The sequence below is a fragment of the Agelaius tricolor genome, unplaced genomic scaffold, assembly GCF_023055355.1.
Source record: "Agelaius tricolor isolate 1412-34295 unplaced genomic scaffold, bAgeTri1.0.p SCAF_6, whole genome shotgun sequence".
Taxonomy (NCBI): Eukaryota; Metazoa; Chordata; class Aves; order Passeriformes; family Icteridae; genus Agelaius; species Agelaius tricolor.
This window is the reverse complement of record NW_027269266.1, coordinates 12,471,870-12,488,953: the sequence shown is the minus strand read 5'-3', so window position 1 is coordinate 12,488,953 and position 17,084 is coordinate 12,471,870. Positions and strand designations below refer to the sequence as shown.

The following is a 17,084-nucleotide window of genomic DNA, read 5'->3' as shown; positions in this document are numbered from 1 at the left end:
TCTTCTTCTTCTTTCCTGTCCAAAGTCTGGTTTGGGGGGGTCAGTGCAGTCCCTTTGCAGTGCCCTAGTTTGCCAGTGCTGCTTCAGGCTCCCTCACCCTTGCACACAGCCCAGCCCATGGAGCAGCACTTTCTGCCAGTGCTCTGGTCCCTGGCACTTCAGAAAAGCCTTGGCTCACAAGGGTAACAAGAGTTACCTACCTGAGTGTTGACATCACCTAAACTTGTTGTTCTGGAAAGGAGTCAGAGTAAACAGCTCCTCTGCCTAGACCCAGTGCAGCTGCCCATGATGGTTTTCACTTTCTTCCCTGATAATTAATGCCAGTTCTCCTTGCCAACTTTTCTGAGTAGATTTGTAAATTTTGGAGCACTTTGATCTATCAGCTGTTAATGTGAGCTTTTGCTCCTCCAAAGGACATGTCCCTGCAGATGTCAAGCAGAGTGATTTGCACACCAGCAGGGCTGTGAGTGCTGCCATGGCTGATGAGACAGATTTGCTCAGCTGATACTGCTCATTTAGGACAAAAATGGGAAGGAAGCCTTTGGCCAGAAGAAGAGCTTTCATTTGCTAGAGACCATGAATGGCCAAGTGGGAACAAGGAAGCCCATGGCTAAACAGGAGGCTACTGCCAATTCCATTCACAGATTCTCCAAAACCTGGGAGGACCGCTACAATGATGATGTCTGGCTTGCAACATGCCAAGACCCTTAGATCACAACCTAGCAAATGAGAAAGGCAGCAGGAAGGAAAGGCTCTACTCCCCAGGCTCTGCCCTGTACAACATGGGCAGCACTTCTGCCATCTGAGACTGATGCTGGCAGAGTGGCATTTGCTGTGCCACCAACAGCATCGTTCCCGATGTCCAGAGATGCCAGGAGAACCCTTGGGGGTCTCGAAAACCCTGGAATGTTGCCAAGAGTGTTTGGTGGCTTGATTTTGATCCATCCACAGAAGTAACAAGAGTCTGAGGACAAGAGAATCACTTTAGAGTACAAGGTGTAAAAGAGACACAATTAGAGGGTGAGATATAGACTTTAAGGTTTTTGGTACAGGGGGGTTATGGAGACAAGATGGAGGGATCAGGGCGTGTCTTGTCCTTCTTCTTTCTTCTTCTTGTCCTCCATCTCCTGTGATGATGTTGGCACTTAGAGATTGGTTTATGGTGAAGGTGCACTTGCTAACATGGGCGAAAAGCATTGGGAAATAAAGGTAAATATTGTATACGTAGGTTTTAGTATAAAAAGACATGACTGCCCCGTGGGTGGTCAGAGAGTGCCTGTGACTGCTTGCAGATCAGACCTCTGTTGGGCAGACAGAAAAATTTTGTAGATAAGAAATAATAAACAACCTGAAGACCGAAAAACTGAAGAGTCCAGACTCGTCCTTTGCATCGCGCCCACCAAAGAACCACTCTACCCGTGTCGGGGCAGAGACAGACAGCCGGACCCGACAAGCAGCACTCAACATTTCATTGTGCTGCATCCCACCCTCATGTGCTCAGGCTTTCTTTTAATCTCAGGGATGCAAAGAAAGCCCAGAACACATTAGGACAACCACCTGGGGAGTTAGTTATGATTTTTAAAAGCTAATGATGCCGCCCACTGTTCAATGTTTATAATAAACTGTCTTTTCCCCCTCTTAACTAAATTGTGTATATACAGGGTAAGAAGCTGTACCCAAGGGCCCTGAGCACCTGGCTTGCTGCACAGAGCTGCTGTACTCCATAAATAGGAAAGGTGGACAGAAAGTTATTAATTTTCATGCATTAGAATGGGACAGGCTGGAAAGCTCAGGCAAAAGAAAGCAACAAGAATGGTCCTGGCCTACAGCTGCAGTGTTTTAATGCAAACCTGAAGATTGTGCTGTCCTCTTGGCAGCTGGCTCACAGCTGCCAAGCAATGCAGATGGGGATTCAGAGGTTGCATGGAAACACATTGCTTTCCTCCAGCCCTGTGCCAAATGCAATACCTGATTGCTCAGCTTACAGACATTTCTGCAGCACCACAGGAGAAGAGGCACTCTGCAACACAGAGCAGCACACAGCCTGCTGTAACTATCACCTGAAAAGGAACATTTCTCTAATTCTCTAGCCCCTGGTTTTACACTGATGTCTGCTTTGTGCTGAATGTGTATGGCTGAGTGGCTGTGCCCCAGCCCTGCCAGGGAAGCAGCGCTCTGGGCAGAGCCCAGCACATTCCAGGGCTCCAGACTCTTGTACAAATAAGGAAGCAAAAGGTCTGAGCTGGATCAGAACGGGACTAGTGTGTCAGTAAGAACAGAACTTCAGCTCTGAAACAGCTTTGTCATAGCAGGAAATACAGTGGCATCCTTCAACCTGCCAGAGGAGGGGCATTACCTTTTGCACAACCACGTCTCAGTTTTTCCTCACAGAAGAAAGCTGTCAAGTTGAGCAGGTCACACAAAGCTGTGTGTGGGCAGGGGCCTGGCAAGGCCAGCACCCACAGAAGATGCACTCAGTCACTCAGTGCCAGGGACAACATCCCTGCAGCAGCAGGAGAGCTTGGGGACAGCACTGTGCAGGTCAAGCCCCTGCAGCCAAGCACCACCCAGCCCAGGCTGATAGGAGAGGTTTTCTTGTAAAGAGGTGATTTTTCAGTTCTGTTTCCAGGTTAGTCACCTCCTTTACTGGAACAATTGGACATGTGCATGCAGGAAGCTGCCAAGCCACCACCAGCTCAGCATCAGCCTCCTCATAAAGGCAGAGAGCACTGGCACATCAGTGGCCGGGAAACACTGCCAGTGGTTTGATTCCAGTCATTTGGCTGCAGCACTTGATGAATAGACAGGCTGACCAATGTTTAACATGTATTTTCCAATGCCTGATATAAGAAATGACAGCTTTTAGTTAAAGTATTTAATTTTTTAGAGGACAGCTGTTTCTTTCACATTACGAATTAACAAGCTATTCTGAGCAGATTTGTACTGTGCAAACAGATCTGAACTACTTGTGAAGATAGTTTAGCTTGGAGCTTTATTTTTTTGGCATACTCCCACTTTAGAGCTTCATGCATTTGTTTCTTCTATGTGCTGAGATTGTAGCAGACAGGACCACCTGTGTTTCTCAGGATCTGCTGCCACAAGGGCTGGATCTTGGATGGGACCCTCAGTGCCACCAGAACAACATTGCCAAACTGAGAACAAGTTTATTTTTGTATTGCACAGATGCTGGTTGAAGGGACATAGTTCTTGACTCCCATTAGCACTCAGATACTTGTATCCAGGGAAGTTAGACACAAGTGCATCCCTGAGGAGCTGACACACAGAAGCCACTCCAGAAAAGATGGAGAAAGGCAGGTACTGCTGCTTTGCCACCTGCTTGCAGAGCAAATGACCCTTAAAAACATAGCTGGACCTTCATCTGTATTTTAAGACATGCAAAGGAAGAAAAGGAGAAAATAAAAAGCAACTCCAGCCCACACTCTTGGCAGCCTGGCTCTCTCCCAGGTCTCTGGCCTGGATTCCTGCAGTTCTGAGTGAATATTTCTTTGCTATCTTGCTTGTCCATCACACCTGCTTTGTCTGTTGCCTTCGGTGTTCTGCATTTACTTACTCCCACACTCAGGATCTCTCTCCCCTTCCTCAGCTCACTATATATGAGTGTAATAAGCTGTAAAATGAGATTCTATGAAAAATAAAACTGACACTGTACTGGCTTGTTCCACTTAGCATTCTAAGTTTGCTGAACACAACACAGATTTCTTTTATTTTTTTAAAGTAGCAGCTGAAATTAGAACCTGTATGGGGAAGTTGTAGGAAACTAATATTGGAGCTGCCATTTAATTCTCAGGGCAATAAAATGGACTGAGAGGCCAAGTCGCCTCTGAATGTCTTTCATGTTGGTTTGTTACACAGTGCGAGCTTGTTTTACAAGTGCTCTGTTTACAAGAATGCTGGGGGAGCTGGAGAGGGGGGGGAAATGTTCATTTAAGCCCCACATTCACATAGGGCTACTTTTGTAAAGGCCTGATCCAGTCCTACCAGCTGCTTGCCCACAAAACTTCCCAATTGTGGAGGCTAATTAAGATTCTTCAGAGGAGCTCTCCTCTCCCCAGCGGCTGCAGGCAGCCTCATCAGACATGCTGTCCCTCCCCCTGGGCCAGCAGAATGCCCTACTGTGCCTGCCTTACGTGATGCCTTATGAATTAACCAATTGATTCTGAAAATATCACTACTTTAGGGCTAAATAAAGCTGTTCCCTTTAAGGGGAAAAAAGTCAGGGCTCAGCATAGGAATAAACTGATACTGTGTTACCTATGAACTCCCTTCTCTCTCATGCTGCAAGGCGAGGATTCGCTTGCCAGGATACAGTGAGTTGAGTACAAAGGGAATTTATCATGGATTTCTGTGAAAATAGGGAGGCTTTCCTGAGCCTGGACAGTAAGCATGACCTATCCACTTGCAAGTAAATAAAGCTTCCTGCATGTAATTCAGAATTAAAAAATTCGTTTATGTGAAATGACTGTGCATATTTGCCTTGTCTTTTCTGTGTCCACTTCTCTCTCCAGCTTCAAAGTGAAGAAACCTGTAACCAGTCCAGATCAAGCATGGCTCAAAGTTGTTTGGTATTACTGCTGTGTAGCTGAACACAGCTCTAGTGCTGGAACAAAAATTTCAGCTGGCACCAATACATAATATTGGACCTCCAGTTTCCTTTGAGTGGTCATGGCCCCAAAAAATTTATATTCAGGTTTAAATTGCTTTTAAACCAGAACAAAAATCTGATATAGAGCCTGAACTGAGGAATATAAAAAAATTAACTGTGTTTCATCTGATACAGATAGCTTTCCCCTGGTGTGTTTGTGCAAATCCCTCATTTTGATTACTTAAAAGAAAGCTAACTGCGAGAACAAGACAAAATCTTTCAAGCACTGAAGAAACCTAATGTAGTGACATACATAGTTTCATGTTGGCCACAACAAATGTACCATCAGCTTGGACTCCCTCCTCTTCCTGAATGTCTCAAGTGTTTGCCTACACCTCCTTCAATTAAAAAGAATCCTTCTCTCTCCCCAAACTAAAAATTAGAATATTAAGACAACTTCACTGCACAAAACCATACTAGATATTGTAATAACAAAATGCTTTATTTTTGGGGAATACAAGGAAAAGTGTGACATCCTCATAATCAAATTGCTTTAAAAAGGCATTCTTCCTTTGAAAAAGGTAACACTCGCAACAAAAGGTGACCGGTGAACAAGCCCTCTCATGTAGCAGCAAGAATTCTTCCTTTACAGCCAAAGGCAGGGTTTGAATAATGCACAGCCACAGATTCCAAGTCAGTCAATATTTTCTAGCAGGTTAGGGCACAGGCTCAGCACTGCTCGGTGTGAGAGCCCAGAGGGAGGCTGACACCACACCTCTGAGACAGGGCTTTCACAGTTCTCACCCAGGTCGCTTTGCAACAAACCACAAGACTTCACCATTACCACAAGAAGACACTGAGAAAGCCACAAGGTTACTAATCTCCTCACTCATCTCCAAAAAGTCTTCATGCAAGCCCTATGCTCGTGAAATTCTCGTACCATCAGTCTGGTTACAGCTCAGTGTGTCCCCACACGTCCCCATGGCTGCCAGCCAGGGCTGTGTGCGACAGGGACACAGCAGAGCCAGGGCTACTGACACAATCCCCTCCTCAACGTAACTGCTTCCTGTACAGCGGGCTCCAAGCTGGGATGTGTTTCAAAGACTGCAAATTTATATCCATAAATTACTTCTGCCCTCTCTGAACCTTATGTTAGAATTCAAGTTGTTAAAGAAGGGGACTGGGAAGTTCCTAAAATTGTCAGGTTATAAAGTAGGCAATCATATTTCAGTCCAGCGTGACAGCTCTGTCACAAGTGGTATCCATCCATGCTAAAGGGTAAGATACATTGGTCTTGTTCAAAGGGGGCTCGTGTTGTCTGAAGTGGGTATGGTAAACTCTAAAAGAACTATTGGTTTTCTTTATTCAGGTTAGACATAACAAATATGTCAGATACAGCAGTTAGTCTAGAAAAATACATTTAAAAAAATCTTCGGCAGACCATGCTCCCTGTAACAAAATCTTTCAAAACCAATTTTACAAATTATTCTACATTAATGTAAAAAGAAAATCTTAAATTTAGCATAGTGGATTCCATCAAACATCTATCTATCAAAACATGACTTTCACTATCTGCAGATGTTAGAATTCATAATACATTTTTCTAATGTATCCTGTACATATTAAATAATCTAAAAGGCTCTTCTTGTAGTGCATTAACAATTTAGCAAGCACACTCAGTATTTCTCCAGTACCATTTGCATTACAGTTATTTGCCCGCAAATGTAATTAACATCTAAAAGTGCACACAGTTAGATCTCCCTCCCTCCCCTTAACCGGTTTCCCTGCTGAAACCCAGACATCCACTGGAAACATTATGCTACTGTAGCTAATCTACCCATGATTAGAAATGTGTGACTAAAGTGTTCAATTATACAGGAACTGACTTATATACAGGAACCAAAAGGACAGCCTGTATTTACATCAAGAATGAACTTCCACTACCACAGCATTATACCAGAACCCAATACAGTGTTACAGTCGGTATTCACTTAGGACTTTAGCTTTAGATCAGTATAACACAAAACTTAGCTCAGGACATACCCTGAAAAAATGAACATGTTTATTAAATATTACTTCTATTATGCCCCACGACAAATAACCATTGCTGGATATTCTTACAAGTTCAGTGTTTGAAATAGTGTAATAGTGTGCTGCTCTATGAAGCAGCAAAGAACTTCCAGAGAGGCTGCTGGGGAAAAAAAGAGGAAGAAAGAAAGAAGTAAAAAAAATAAAATAAAAAAACAAACAAACAAACAAACAAAAAGAGCCCCACAAAAAAAAAGACAAAACAAAAAGCCCAACAACAGAAAAACAGGAGAAAAAGAAGAACAGAGGGCAGCAGACATCAAGGGAAGAATTAGATTTGAATAACTAAACCAAACGGGTAGCGCAAGTCTAGGACAGTCAGGCATGCAGAACCCCCTTGGAAAAGTGTCATACAGATCTAAGTAGGTTGCAATAAACAAGCTTAACATGTAACTTCACTGAATTTTTCCATATCGGGAAAAATGGTAGGACTTTTCCCCATCTCATGGAAGAATTTTGAGATTAAATTCCAGATTATCCAGTCTGAGATTATTAGTTTTACTCTCCAAGAAATCCAGTGTATGAACCTATATTTAATTTTTCCAATGATACTTTAAAAAGGCAAACTAGAAACTTTTCAATTAATTTTTTATATTGAACTTCTCAAAGAAATTTGAAGTGTTGTCTTTAATTCGCATTAAAGTGGTCAAACATTTCTCCTGTTTCTTCCCTCCCCAAAAGTGCAAAAAACAAGTTGCTGCTTGGTCCACAAACATAAAACATCATATACAGCAAGAGGTTTTCCTTCTGATGGAGTACTGCTGCCAACCCATCACTTCCAGTTTCTTCTCCAAGAAAAATGTCAGCGTCCAAAGATGGAATTCAATTCCAGTAGAATTAACTCTACAATCTGATTCTGGTATACTGTGTGGACTGCTATGTTACCAGTCTCTTTCTCTGGTTTTAATAAGGTAGGACCAAAAACTATTGCTATACTTTGATAGGTCATTCGGTTCTTTTCTCCATTTTCTACAACTCTGAAAGAGAAAACAATACACAAGAGATGTATCAGTGTTAGGGCAACAGGATGACAGAAAAAGAAAACATCCCAAAGCAAATGGCTATTCAGAGTATTTATTTAATGAGCAGTCCTGCTATTAAGACATACAGCTGCTGTAATTCCCCTCTCTATGAAAAAAGTTTTGTTTTGAAATGTCATTCTTGGTCCTCTCACAGTCCCTCTAAAAGACTTGGCAGCAAGTATCACAACTATGCAACATACTGTCTCAAGTCTGGTGCTCTGCAAGCTCATATCCAAACAGATTGATACATGCTTTTATTAAGTCCAATATAAAAAAATGCAGTAAGAACAGTCACTTGGTACTCTAAATTGGATTCTTTATCTTTAAGGAAAGATTAGCAACACAAAGTCTTTCCTTCTATCTGTCACTTACCTTTTCAGGTGTCTAAAGAGTACCTGCATGGTGTCCTGATTTGGTTTTGGCAACTGTTTGATTAAATCTTTAACAGCAGGGACACGCTGCCTTGGTTCTTGCTCTGCAAAAGGGTGAGGTTGAGAAACAAAAGTTCAGTATTTTTGTTTAAAACTTGAGCATAAATTTTCAGAGGCTGGGCAGGAAAACCGCGGTTTGCAGTGCTAATCCGAGATAGGACACTGCCACCTCCCGGCCGGCCCCGGCAGCACCGACAGCAATTCCGGACAAGTCACCCCGTTCACAACCAAAACTCATGTCCAAAATCATTTTTAAAATTGTACAGGACTTATCCAAACACCATATGCAAGTTCTCCAGACTTACTAATTGCATTGACAAAGTCATTGAAGTGGTTGTAAGTGAACAGTGGCTCTGGCAATTCCCTGAAGAACATTTTTAGAGCTCCTGTAATGACATGTATATCTTCCCATTTACTGTCATTCAAGTCCAGCTTCTCATCTGAGAGAGAAAAATAAATAATTAATGACAATACTTCAACTATAAAGGCTATTTTTTTAAAAATAAACTCAACTATTCTTCTGTACTTATCACTTTCAAAGCAGTGAAGACTTGCTCTACTTCAGCACATTCCATATCCCACTCTGGGATACAGAGCTGCAGCAGCAGATGGAGATGGCTAAATTCTGCCTACTGCACTATAGACATACATACTCCTAGGGCATTTTCCAGAAGGGAATAGGAGCTGCTGACATAACACAAAATTTACTGTTAGATCCTGTCAATCAGAAAATGAGAGGTCAGATTCTGGATGGGCTATGCTAAGATACTGCCAGAAGAAAGGGTTTTATACACAGAGTACAGTGAAGAGGAGCTGAGCCCTCTCCCCACTAAAAGGCAGTAGCAAATCTCACTAAAAACCCCATAAACTTACAATTTTAATGTTAGTAAAAGCTTAACATGCTTGCTGTTTTCCCATTAGGCAGTGAGATATTTTGTCTGAAACAATTCCCCTTCTTCAAATTCTATTACCATCTTTTTTTTAGAATTCTGTTCTAGCAATGCCTCTATGGTTCACGTGAGACTAAACCTCCAGAATATCAGGTTTTTCAAGTAATGTATATTACACAGTCAGTTCTATAATTCTGAAGTAACTTTACTTCGAGGATGACAGTCATTTCTCACGATATGTTACAGAGAAATCTTAATCTTTAGCTTTCTATGGACTTCAACAATCTGAAAATAAATGCCATTGTAATATAACTGGAGGAAGCTTACCATGATTGACTGCAAATCTCAGCTTCTGTATCACTGCAAGATTGCCACTAACTCTGTATAAGCCATCAATATCTAATCCTGAAACAAAGGGATAAATCCATTTTAATAACTTACATATGTATAGGTCTACTTAGCAAAATTAAAAGCAAAGGAAACCCACCTTGTAACAAAGAAATAAAAAGTTTAACTATCTTGTTTTGATGGGCAGGGCATATAAAACAGAGGGGGTTTAATTTGCTGGCACAAGTTTGGCAGCATCAAGCTCAAAGTAATCTCTAAAACTTCCTATTCAAGTAGTAATGAGGCAACAGCTCCAAGTTTCCCCCATGAGATCAGATGTCTTGTTTAAGATGCTCTTGGTGGGTGGGCAGGGAATACATGGGAGTCCAACATGCAGTAATCATGTATTTTGTGGATACAATCTTCAATTCTTAATGTATGGTTAAGAAAAACCCAATCAAGTCATGCAGAGAAAGCATCTCAAAGTTGTCAAGTGACCAGGTTTACAAGAAGGAATGATGCACATGCACACTCAGAGCTACCCAACAGCCTATAGAACTAAAATGGGCAGCCCCTGCCTCACAGGATTGCACACTTGACCAGAAAAGAAGAAAACTGTGTCTCTGTGGTTGCTACTGCAGTTACTCAGCAGTGATTAGGAGGTAAAGAATTTATCTGAAAAGCCACTTGGATGCAGCAGGTGAGTCAGTGCCACTGAGAGGGTGAGTGTTGCCAGAATACCTGCAAGTCCCTGTAGCTCCTCAAGTTGTCTGATGCAACAGAGCACAGTTACCAGCACCATCTGACATATCCCTTTTCCCCATAATCCACTAGTCATTCCTTTACAGAAAGAACTGATCTGAAGTGTATTGGTAGAAGGAAGAGTTGGAGAGGTAGGAAAAAAAAGCTGTTCATTTCTGTCAGCTTCCCCTCAGGTATTTAAAAAAGGAAAACTTCACTATCTTCACTGAAGTCCTGCCTTTAAAATAAAAAAAAATTTAAAAAGAAAAAAAAAAAAACAACAAAAAACAAAAAAAGGAACAAAGCAAAATAACCCCTTTCTCACAATCTTCAGATGACAAATGGAATAAAGCCTGCTGCCACAAGCAAGGTGGCAATTTGCCAGACTGGAGTAATGCAATGGAAGCAGTTTTTCTCCCCTCCCAGGCCATAAGATAGAAACATTGACAAAGAGGACTAGAGGCTAAATGAAGATCCCATGGAAGATGCCTTAGAATTCACATGTATTCCCCTGTAACACTTACCCTGATACTCAAGGGAATGTTCTCAGATTAACGGACTGGTAAATATCTGAATGATGATTATGGAGATTCCATAATCCCCTCTCAGTCATCTTTTCCAAGAGATAAGGCAAAGACAACAGCAAGAAACAGGCAAGAAAACCCACAGAGACTACAAGCCAAGCCAGGAGTCACAACCAACAAATTGTCAACAAAAATGTGAAGATGTGCTTTACAGCAGAAAACCCAGAATGTCTCATGTAGCTTTCAAACAAAGTGTTCTCAGTTGTTAGGTAGGAAATACATATTTTTCAATCAAAGCAAACAAAAACTGAGTCAATATGTGGACACTGATAATCTCCAGAATTGCATAAAATATAGCAATTTGTGTAACTGGCTGAAGGGCATCAAACAAGCAGGCTGGTCTTCTGGCAGTCAGTGCATACACAGAGCAGGAACAGAACCTTTTCCTAAAAGTTCATTTCAAGGAAGTTTTAACAGAAGTGACTGCTAGCATGCTTAAACCTTCCAAAAAGGAATAGCTGCATTTCAATAGTCTCATTTTTAATCTGAAAAAAAAAAAAAACTTGATGAGCTGAGCTCTTCTACTACTTCTTGCACTCCCTCTTCCTTTGGAGCCTTGCTGCCAGGAGGCTGTCCTGCCTTTTCCTCAGCTTGAAATATACTGAAGCAGATCCATTTCTCAGATATAAGATTTCCTCCCTTCTCCCCACTTTGGATCCCACCTATGTCCTCACTCTTGAAAACCCAACGCTAATTCAGGATACAAGTCTCAGATTAGCTTCCCCAAATAAACCAACACCATTTTAAGATTAAAATGTTCAACATTAAGAGTGGTGAGCTAGAGAGATTTGTAAACAAAAAATTCAGCCATACCATGTTCCTCAACATGCTCAATGCACAGCTTCACGAACTTTGGCACCGTGCTGTTTTCTCTTTGACACAAGCTGGTGAGATTTGAACCAAAAACTTGATCTGGAATCAAGTAAAGAGACTGATTTACAGTGGAACAGGACACGAGTGACAGAACTAGTTCAGGTTAAAACAAACCTCTACAAAGGGCAAAGTCTACTGGATACAATTGTTGCAGCATTGGAGAGGAAATAGGAAAGTTTTGAAAAGAGTTCTCAGCAGCTCCCAGCGAGAAAAGCTCCCAGTAAGAAGAGCGTCAGCAGCTACACAAGAAAGGAAGTTTTGCTACTGAAATCCTTTTAATCCATCAGGTGATACTTTATGAGTCATTTCATCAATAATGTTATAAGAAATGTAATGGATGCAAATGTGTCCTGTTACACTCCATTCCTGCCCCAAGATCAACATGCATTTATTGCAATCTTTGTTAAAAATTCAAAGAGATTATGAACTTTAACCGGTGTGAAAGCTTTTGGCGTTGCTTGGGAAAAAAACTCTGCAAAATGTCATCTTTCCCTGCACCCACTGTTTAACACAGCATTATATATTAATTTACTTTAATGTAGAGTCTTCTGACATTATTAAGTTCTGACGTAAATTTGTAAATGACACTTTTACCTCAGAGCTCTGAATGGATGCAAGTCTGACCATGCATAGGCAACCTGGCTGCAAGGTCAGAATCTAAATACAGATATTTATGGGCAGTGGTAAATCTGAATCTTATTTTCAAAACTGCACAATCCAGGGGGAGAATTTTCCATCATAAAGGGGTGCAAAAAGGAAAATTAGCTTGGACAGAGAGGAGAATCTTGCAATGTCTCAGTGAATTTTAGCAGCATGTTAAATTCTTCTTGCTCAGATTGTTATCACCAAAACCTTTGATAGATCCATTTCTATGACTTTCATCAAAGATACCCAAATAATAGATGGCCTCTTCTGTTCAGATGCATGAAGGTGACATGGGGTCTTGAGACAGAGAAGCAAAGATTCCACTCTTATAGGGAAGGGGTGTTTGTTGGTTTGTTTACTCTGTTAAATTAGGTACATAAGTGGCCATCTTCCCAGAATCTGGTGTGTCTTACTTCAGAGCTTCTGCAAAAGAGAGACTGCTCTTGCATTTGCATCATGCACAGCACCTAGCCCATTTTTCATGTTCAATAATTCCAGTAGATTAACAACTCTTGCATCTTGACTAGTGCTTTGGGAAACCCAAACAGCACACCAAACCAATTTTACAGTATGAAAATGGGCATTTAATGGCATTATTAGCTGGATATGATAAGGCCAGTGGTCCACACCACCTCGGTGCTGTGGCAGCTACTCACGCAGCGAGCTTTATAAGCAGAATCAGTAGCAAAGGATTGAAAAAGCCCACGCAGCAGAAAGCCAGGCTAGCATGCAGCTGTGGCAGGTAAAGCAATGCAGATTAGGTAGCAGAAGAAAATAGAAGCATGTAACAAAGCAATTTGCTACAATTGCCTTCGACTTTAATAATTTCAACATATACAGAAGTAGTATTTTTTTCTTCACATCTTTAAAGTAATAACTGTACTTTTGATTTTCCACGTAACAAAACTTTAACACAGTTCCTTCTCCACTTAGTGCATGCTGTTTCAAGTGGATTTTTTCTTCCAGAACTTTTCACTAGTTTTCTGCTCATACTGGATTTGCCAAGCTTTCCATTTACTAAGCTTGTTCTGCAGCAGCCACCAAAGTAACACTGGGCTTTTAAATGAAGACTTCTGCATTCTTCATTCATACAATCATGTACAGTGCCCATCCAACTTTTAAAACTTACACCAAGCTTTTAAATAAAAAAACAAACTCCTCATTCCTTAATACCTTTATTAAAAATCCAGTCATTAGCACGCACATGTACAAGTTAAACTTGGCTTAGTGTTCATGTTGCCAATGTCAGAAGTTACGTCACTGAGCCATGACATGAATATTAAGTTGTAAAGCAGAGCAAAACGTCAAAGTCTGGGAATAATGCTCCCTTATTCCAAACAAAATTTCCATCATTTACAAGTAAATTATATTTGCAGATACACAAATATATCAAATGCCACATGCAACAGAAGCACACCTGTTAAAGTATGTGGTGAGGCAAATCACAGTAGGATTTGGTCTGGTATTTGCCTACCCATATGCTATTTTGACCCTAGTAGAGTATCACCTACAAGTCCTGCTAAAGCATACAAATAAATAAATAAATGAAGTTTTACAATGAGTACCAAGTCAATAATTTACACAAACACATTAACTTAAACCTGTGCAAATACTGTTTTCTCAAATTGTGACAAAAAGAAATTTTTCATAACTTTGATTCAAGAGTATCTGTAACACTCTTCATGAAACAATTAAAATAATGTATACATTCAAAAAAGGTTATGGGAAAAAGATGTTTAAGTTAAGACTCCTGTAACCTCATCTTGGTTTTCCTAAATATTTAATTTCTTATGATATGGCACATGATTGTCTGGTCCCACTCGGACTAAAACACCCTTGGGTGAGCACACGCACTCAGCTTTGTACCCAAAGGGCTGTTCCTTCCCCTGTTTGCACAAATCAGGGTCAGATATCTGGATTTCCAGCTCAGAAGGGTGGAATGCAGTGCTTCTTAGCTAGAGAGTCCAAGTCCAAAGGGGCTCCTGGGCCCCCAGTTTTCACTGCAGTTCGGCCAGCACGGAGCCGAGGGAGAGGGATCCTCCGAGCAGTTTAATGGCCAGTAACAGCACTGAGAAGTACAGCAATCACCAGTTCCACTATTCATCCAAGACTTTTGTTAAACCAACTATACACATGTATTTTACTCTGAAACTAGACCATTTTAACCCCATTTTACACATGAACTACTAAATTCAGCTTTTCAAACTATGTCCTTTGTTAAAAAGGTTCATTTACCCTTAATGTAGCCTTTTTCACGGACAGCTTGTAATGTAGGGCGCCGTGTAAGAAACTTCTTGAGCTTCGTTTTGGTCTTTTTCTGATCTGTGGAGTCTATATTGCTGGGTGCTTTCACTGCTGAAAATAGAAACACATTTGGCATTACTACCCACAGAACCAACACTGCATTTATCAGCCAAGGAACCAGCATTAAAAGAAAAAAACAATTGTCCTCCAAAACACACAAAAAACCTACTCGAATTTGCAACTCATCCCTAATTTTTTCCGTAACTTTCTGGAACTCCTTGTAAATAGCATCCATTTCTCAAACCACCAAGAGACAACGCTGTCATTAAAAACTTGCAAAACCAACTAAACAGTAGCTTACACAGGGAATTGATGTGGAAATTTCCAAGTGCAGCTATGTTTCAAAACCAGTCTTGCCTCTTGTTAGATTAACTATCTTGAAAGAATTAAATACTTTTTTTAAAAATTCATATAGAGCCTGGAAGGAAGGGAGAGAAAACAGTTTGCCTGGTAAGTCAGATACTATTTCTGTGCATTTGACAACACCTTGAAAAGAATTAATTTCACCACTGCTTATTTTCCCGTTTCAAATGTGTCATACAACAGGAGCTAAAGACATTTCACACTTCTTTTCTTCTTCTTCCTTTTTTATAGTATGATTAATAAAACATGGAAGAAAATTCACCAAGTGACATCAAGATGTAGAATAAACTATGTTAAGATTGTTTCCAAATTCCAGTAGTTTCATTTTTAGCTGTCCTTTTGAATTCTTCCCTATTTACACAAAATACTGAAGATGCAGAAAATGAAAACTGCCATCTCTAGAATAAATCAACAGAAAATTTTCAACTCACAACGAAGTTTCTTAGAGTCTTTATTTTCCTTCTCTTTCTCTTTGTCTTGTTTTTCCACTCCAGGCGAATCTGGTACCTCATCATCTAATGCTTCATCAGACTCTATTACCTGTTGGATTTAAGAAGATATGCAGTGCTCAGTTTGCCAGTTCAGAAAATACAGCATTAACACACACATTTCCTGCAGACAGTTCTACAGTACACAGATTTTCCCCCTATACTGACATTCAGTTTGTTCTTTCCTGAACTCTAGATGTTAAACATCTTCAGACAACTCTCATTGGCAGAGTGAGTAACTTTGAGAAACACTATTTATTCATAAGACTCGATAAAGAAAATGTTGCTGGACATTGAACAAAGTACAACCAACCTTTCATGATAACACTTCATTACATCAACCCATAAACAACAGAAATTATTTTTGGTTGGGCTTATTTTCCAAATCCAATAGACAAACATCAGCTATTTAATGGTCTGCCACAGAAATGCCTGACTGATGGATTAGAAAAAAATTTCTAGAGCATTTACCCATTTTTTTTTCTCTATAAGTAAAATTTTCTTAATAGAAAATGGAACTATCAGTTGGAAAAATCTCACTACTGTCAAAACATACACTGAATTCTCTCAGAAAAATAAGTGTACCAGTGTCTAAAATTCTTTCCCAGTGTTCCTGCTATCTCAGCATATGCTCATTAAACATTGTCAAGTGAAAACACAGATCATGCTGAAGTGTGGAGGCAGATTCCAGAGTCTGCTGATCTCACCTGCAGCCCAGGCTACGTGTGTGACTGCAGACATACCAGGAAATGGGGAAAGAAACTTCCTCAGCTTCAGTACAACATATTCCCTTCCCAACCTGTGCATGTCTTACTTCACTTCAACTGAAGTGAACTGGACTGCTACACAGTTGCCAAAATCTGACTGTAGAGTGCTTTCTTTTACATGGAAGGAAATCCTAAAATGAGGCAAGGTTGTGCCCTCCAGAGCACTGAGCAGCAGCATGACTTCCTGGACTAAGCTGTACTTTAACCTGTTACCTTTAAACACCTTCATTCCTGTTCCTTTTCAAAAGCTTTGGATAGCCTTTTTACACATCACAGATCAATATATTCAACTGCCCAAATAATGTCCCCGTTAAGGATCCTCTGCCACTCTTCAAGAGGCCTCAAAGCTTTTTAGGATTGGCATATTTTAAAACTATTAAATGCTTTGGAAAAAAGTCATCTGGGATCTAGTTTGTACTATGCAACAAGTCTAAAGTAAAAACGAGGAAATTTCTGTATTTAAAAAAGAGCAGCCACATCCTTTGCAGGTTCCTCTTGTACAGGACATTGCCACAACAGAGCTTGAGGGAACAAAGAGAACAGAATCTGATCTGCCTTTTCTTTTGAAGAAGATCTTGTCATGCTAGCAATAGTACCTTGGTCATGGGAAAGAGATCACAGCTATTATTACCATAAACTTTCCAAAATTAAAAGTTGGCTTTAGATCTGATGGATTTTTGTACCCAAAGCTTCAGTGCTTCAAATTATCAGGTACTCTAATGCACTTTCTTGACTTATGCCTTGTAGTCTTGGGTCTCTTGGCTACCAGCTCCCAGCAGTATCCATCATCATTTCCTCCAGAATGCAGATAAACTCTCCTTATTCCACCATTCCTCAACCAAACATGTATTACCTCACATCTCAGCATATCTCAGTCTTTCCATCTTCACTCTTATTTAAGCAGGGAAGGAGTGGCCTCAGTTGTGTTACACAGGGCAGGCAGAAGGGGTCCCTGAGT

General features: G+C 40.6%; 1 protein-coding gene across 7 annotated transcripts in view; it reads right to left on the bottom strand.

Moving 5' to 3' along the window:
• Positions 1-5,084: 5,084 nt before the first annotated feature.
• ARHGAP12 (Rho GTPase activating protein 12) overlaps positions 5,085-17,084 on the bottom strand; it is a 75,510-nt gene continuing 63,510 nt past the window's right edge. For 5 of the 7 annotated variants that reach the window (XM_071428706.1, XM_071428701.1, XM_071428704.1 and 2 more), the window contains 7 exons: positions 15,303-15,411; positions 14,440-14,559; positions 11,500-11,598; positions 9,362-9,439; positions 8,450-8,584; positions 8,086-8,188; positions 5,085-7,668 (listed from right to left, as the gene is read on the bottom strand). In XM_071428706.1, the coding sequence (XP_071284807.1) occupies positions 7,494-7,668; positions 8,086-8,188; positions 8,450-8,584; positions 9,362-9,439; positions 11,500-11,598; positions 14,440-14,559; positions 15,303-15,411 (819 nt within the window). In that variant the 3' untranslated portion in view covers positions 5,085-7,493. The remainder of the gene's footprint in view (positions 7,669-8,085; positions 8,189-8,449; positions 8,585-9,361; positions 9,440-11,499; positions 11,599-14,439; positions 14,560-15,302; positions 15,412-17,084) is intronic. The other 2 variants (XM_071428703.1, XM_071428702.1) reach the window with 1 other exon arrangement.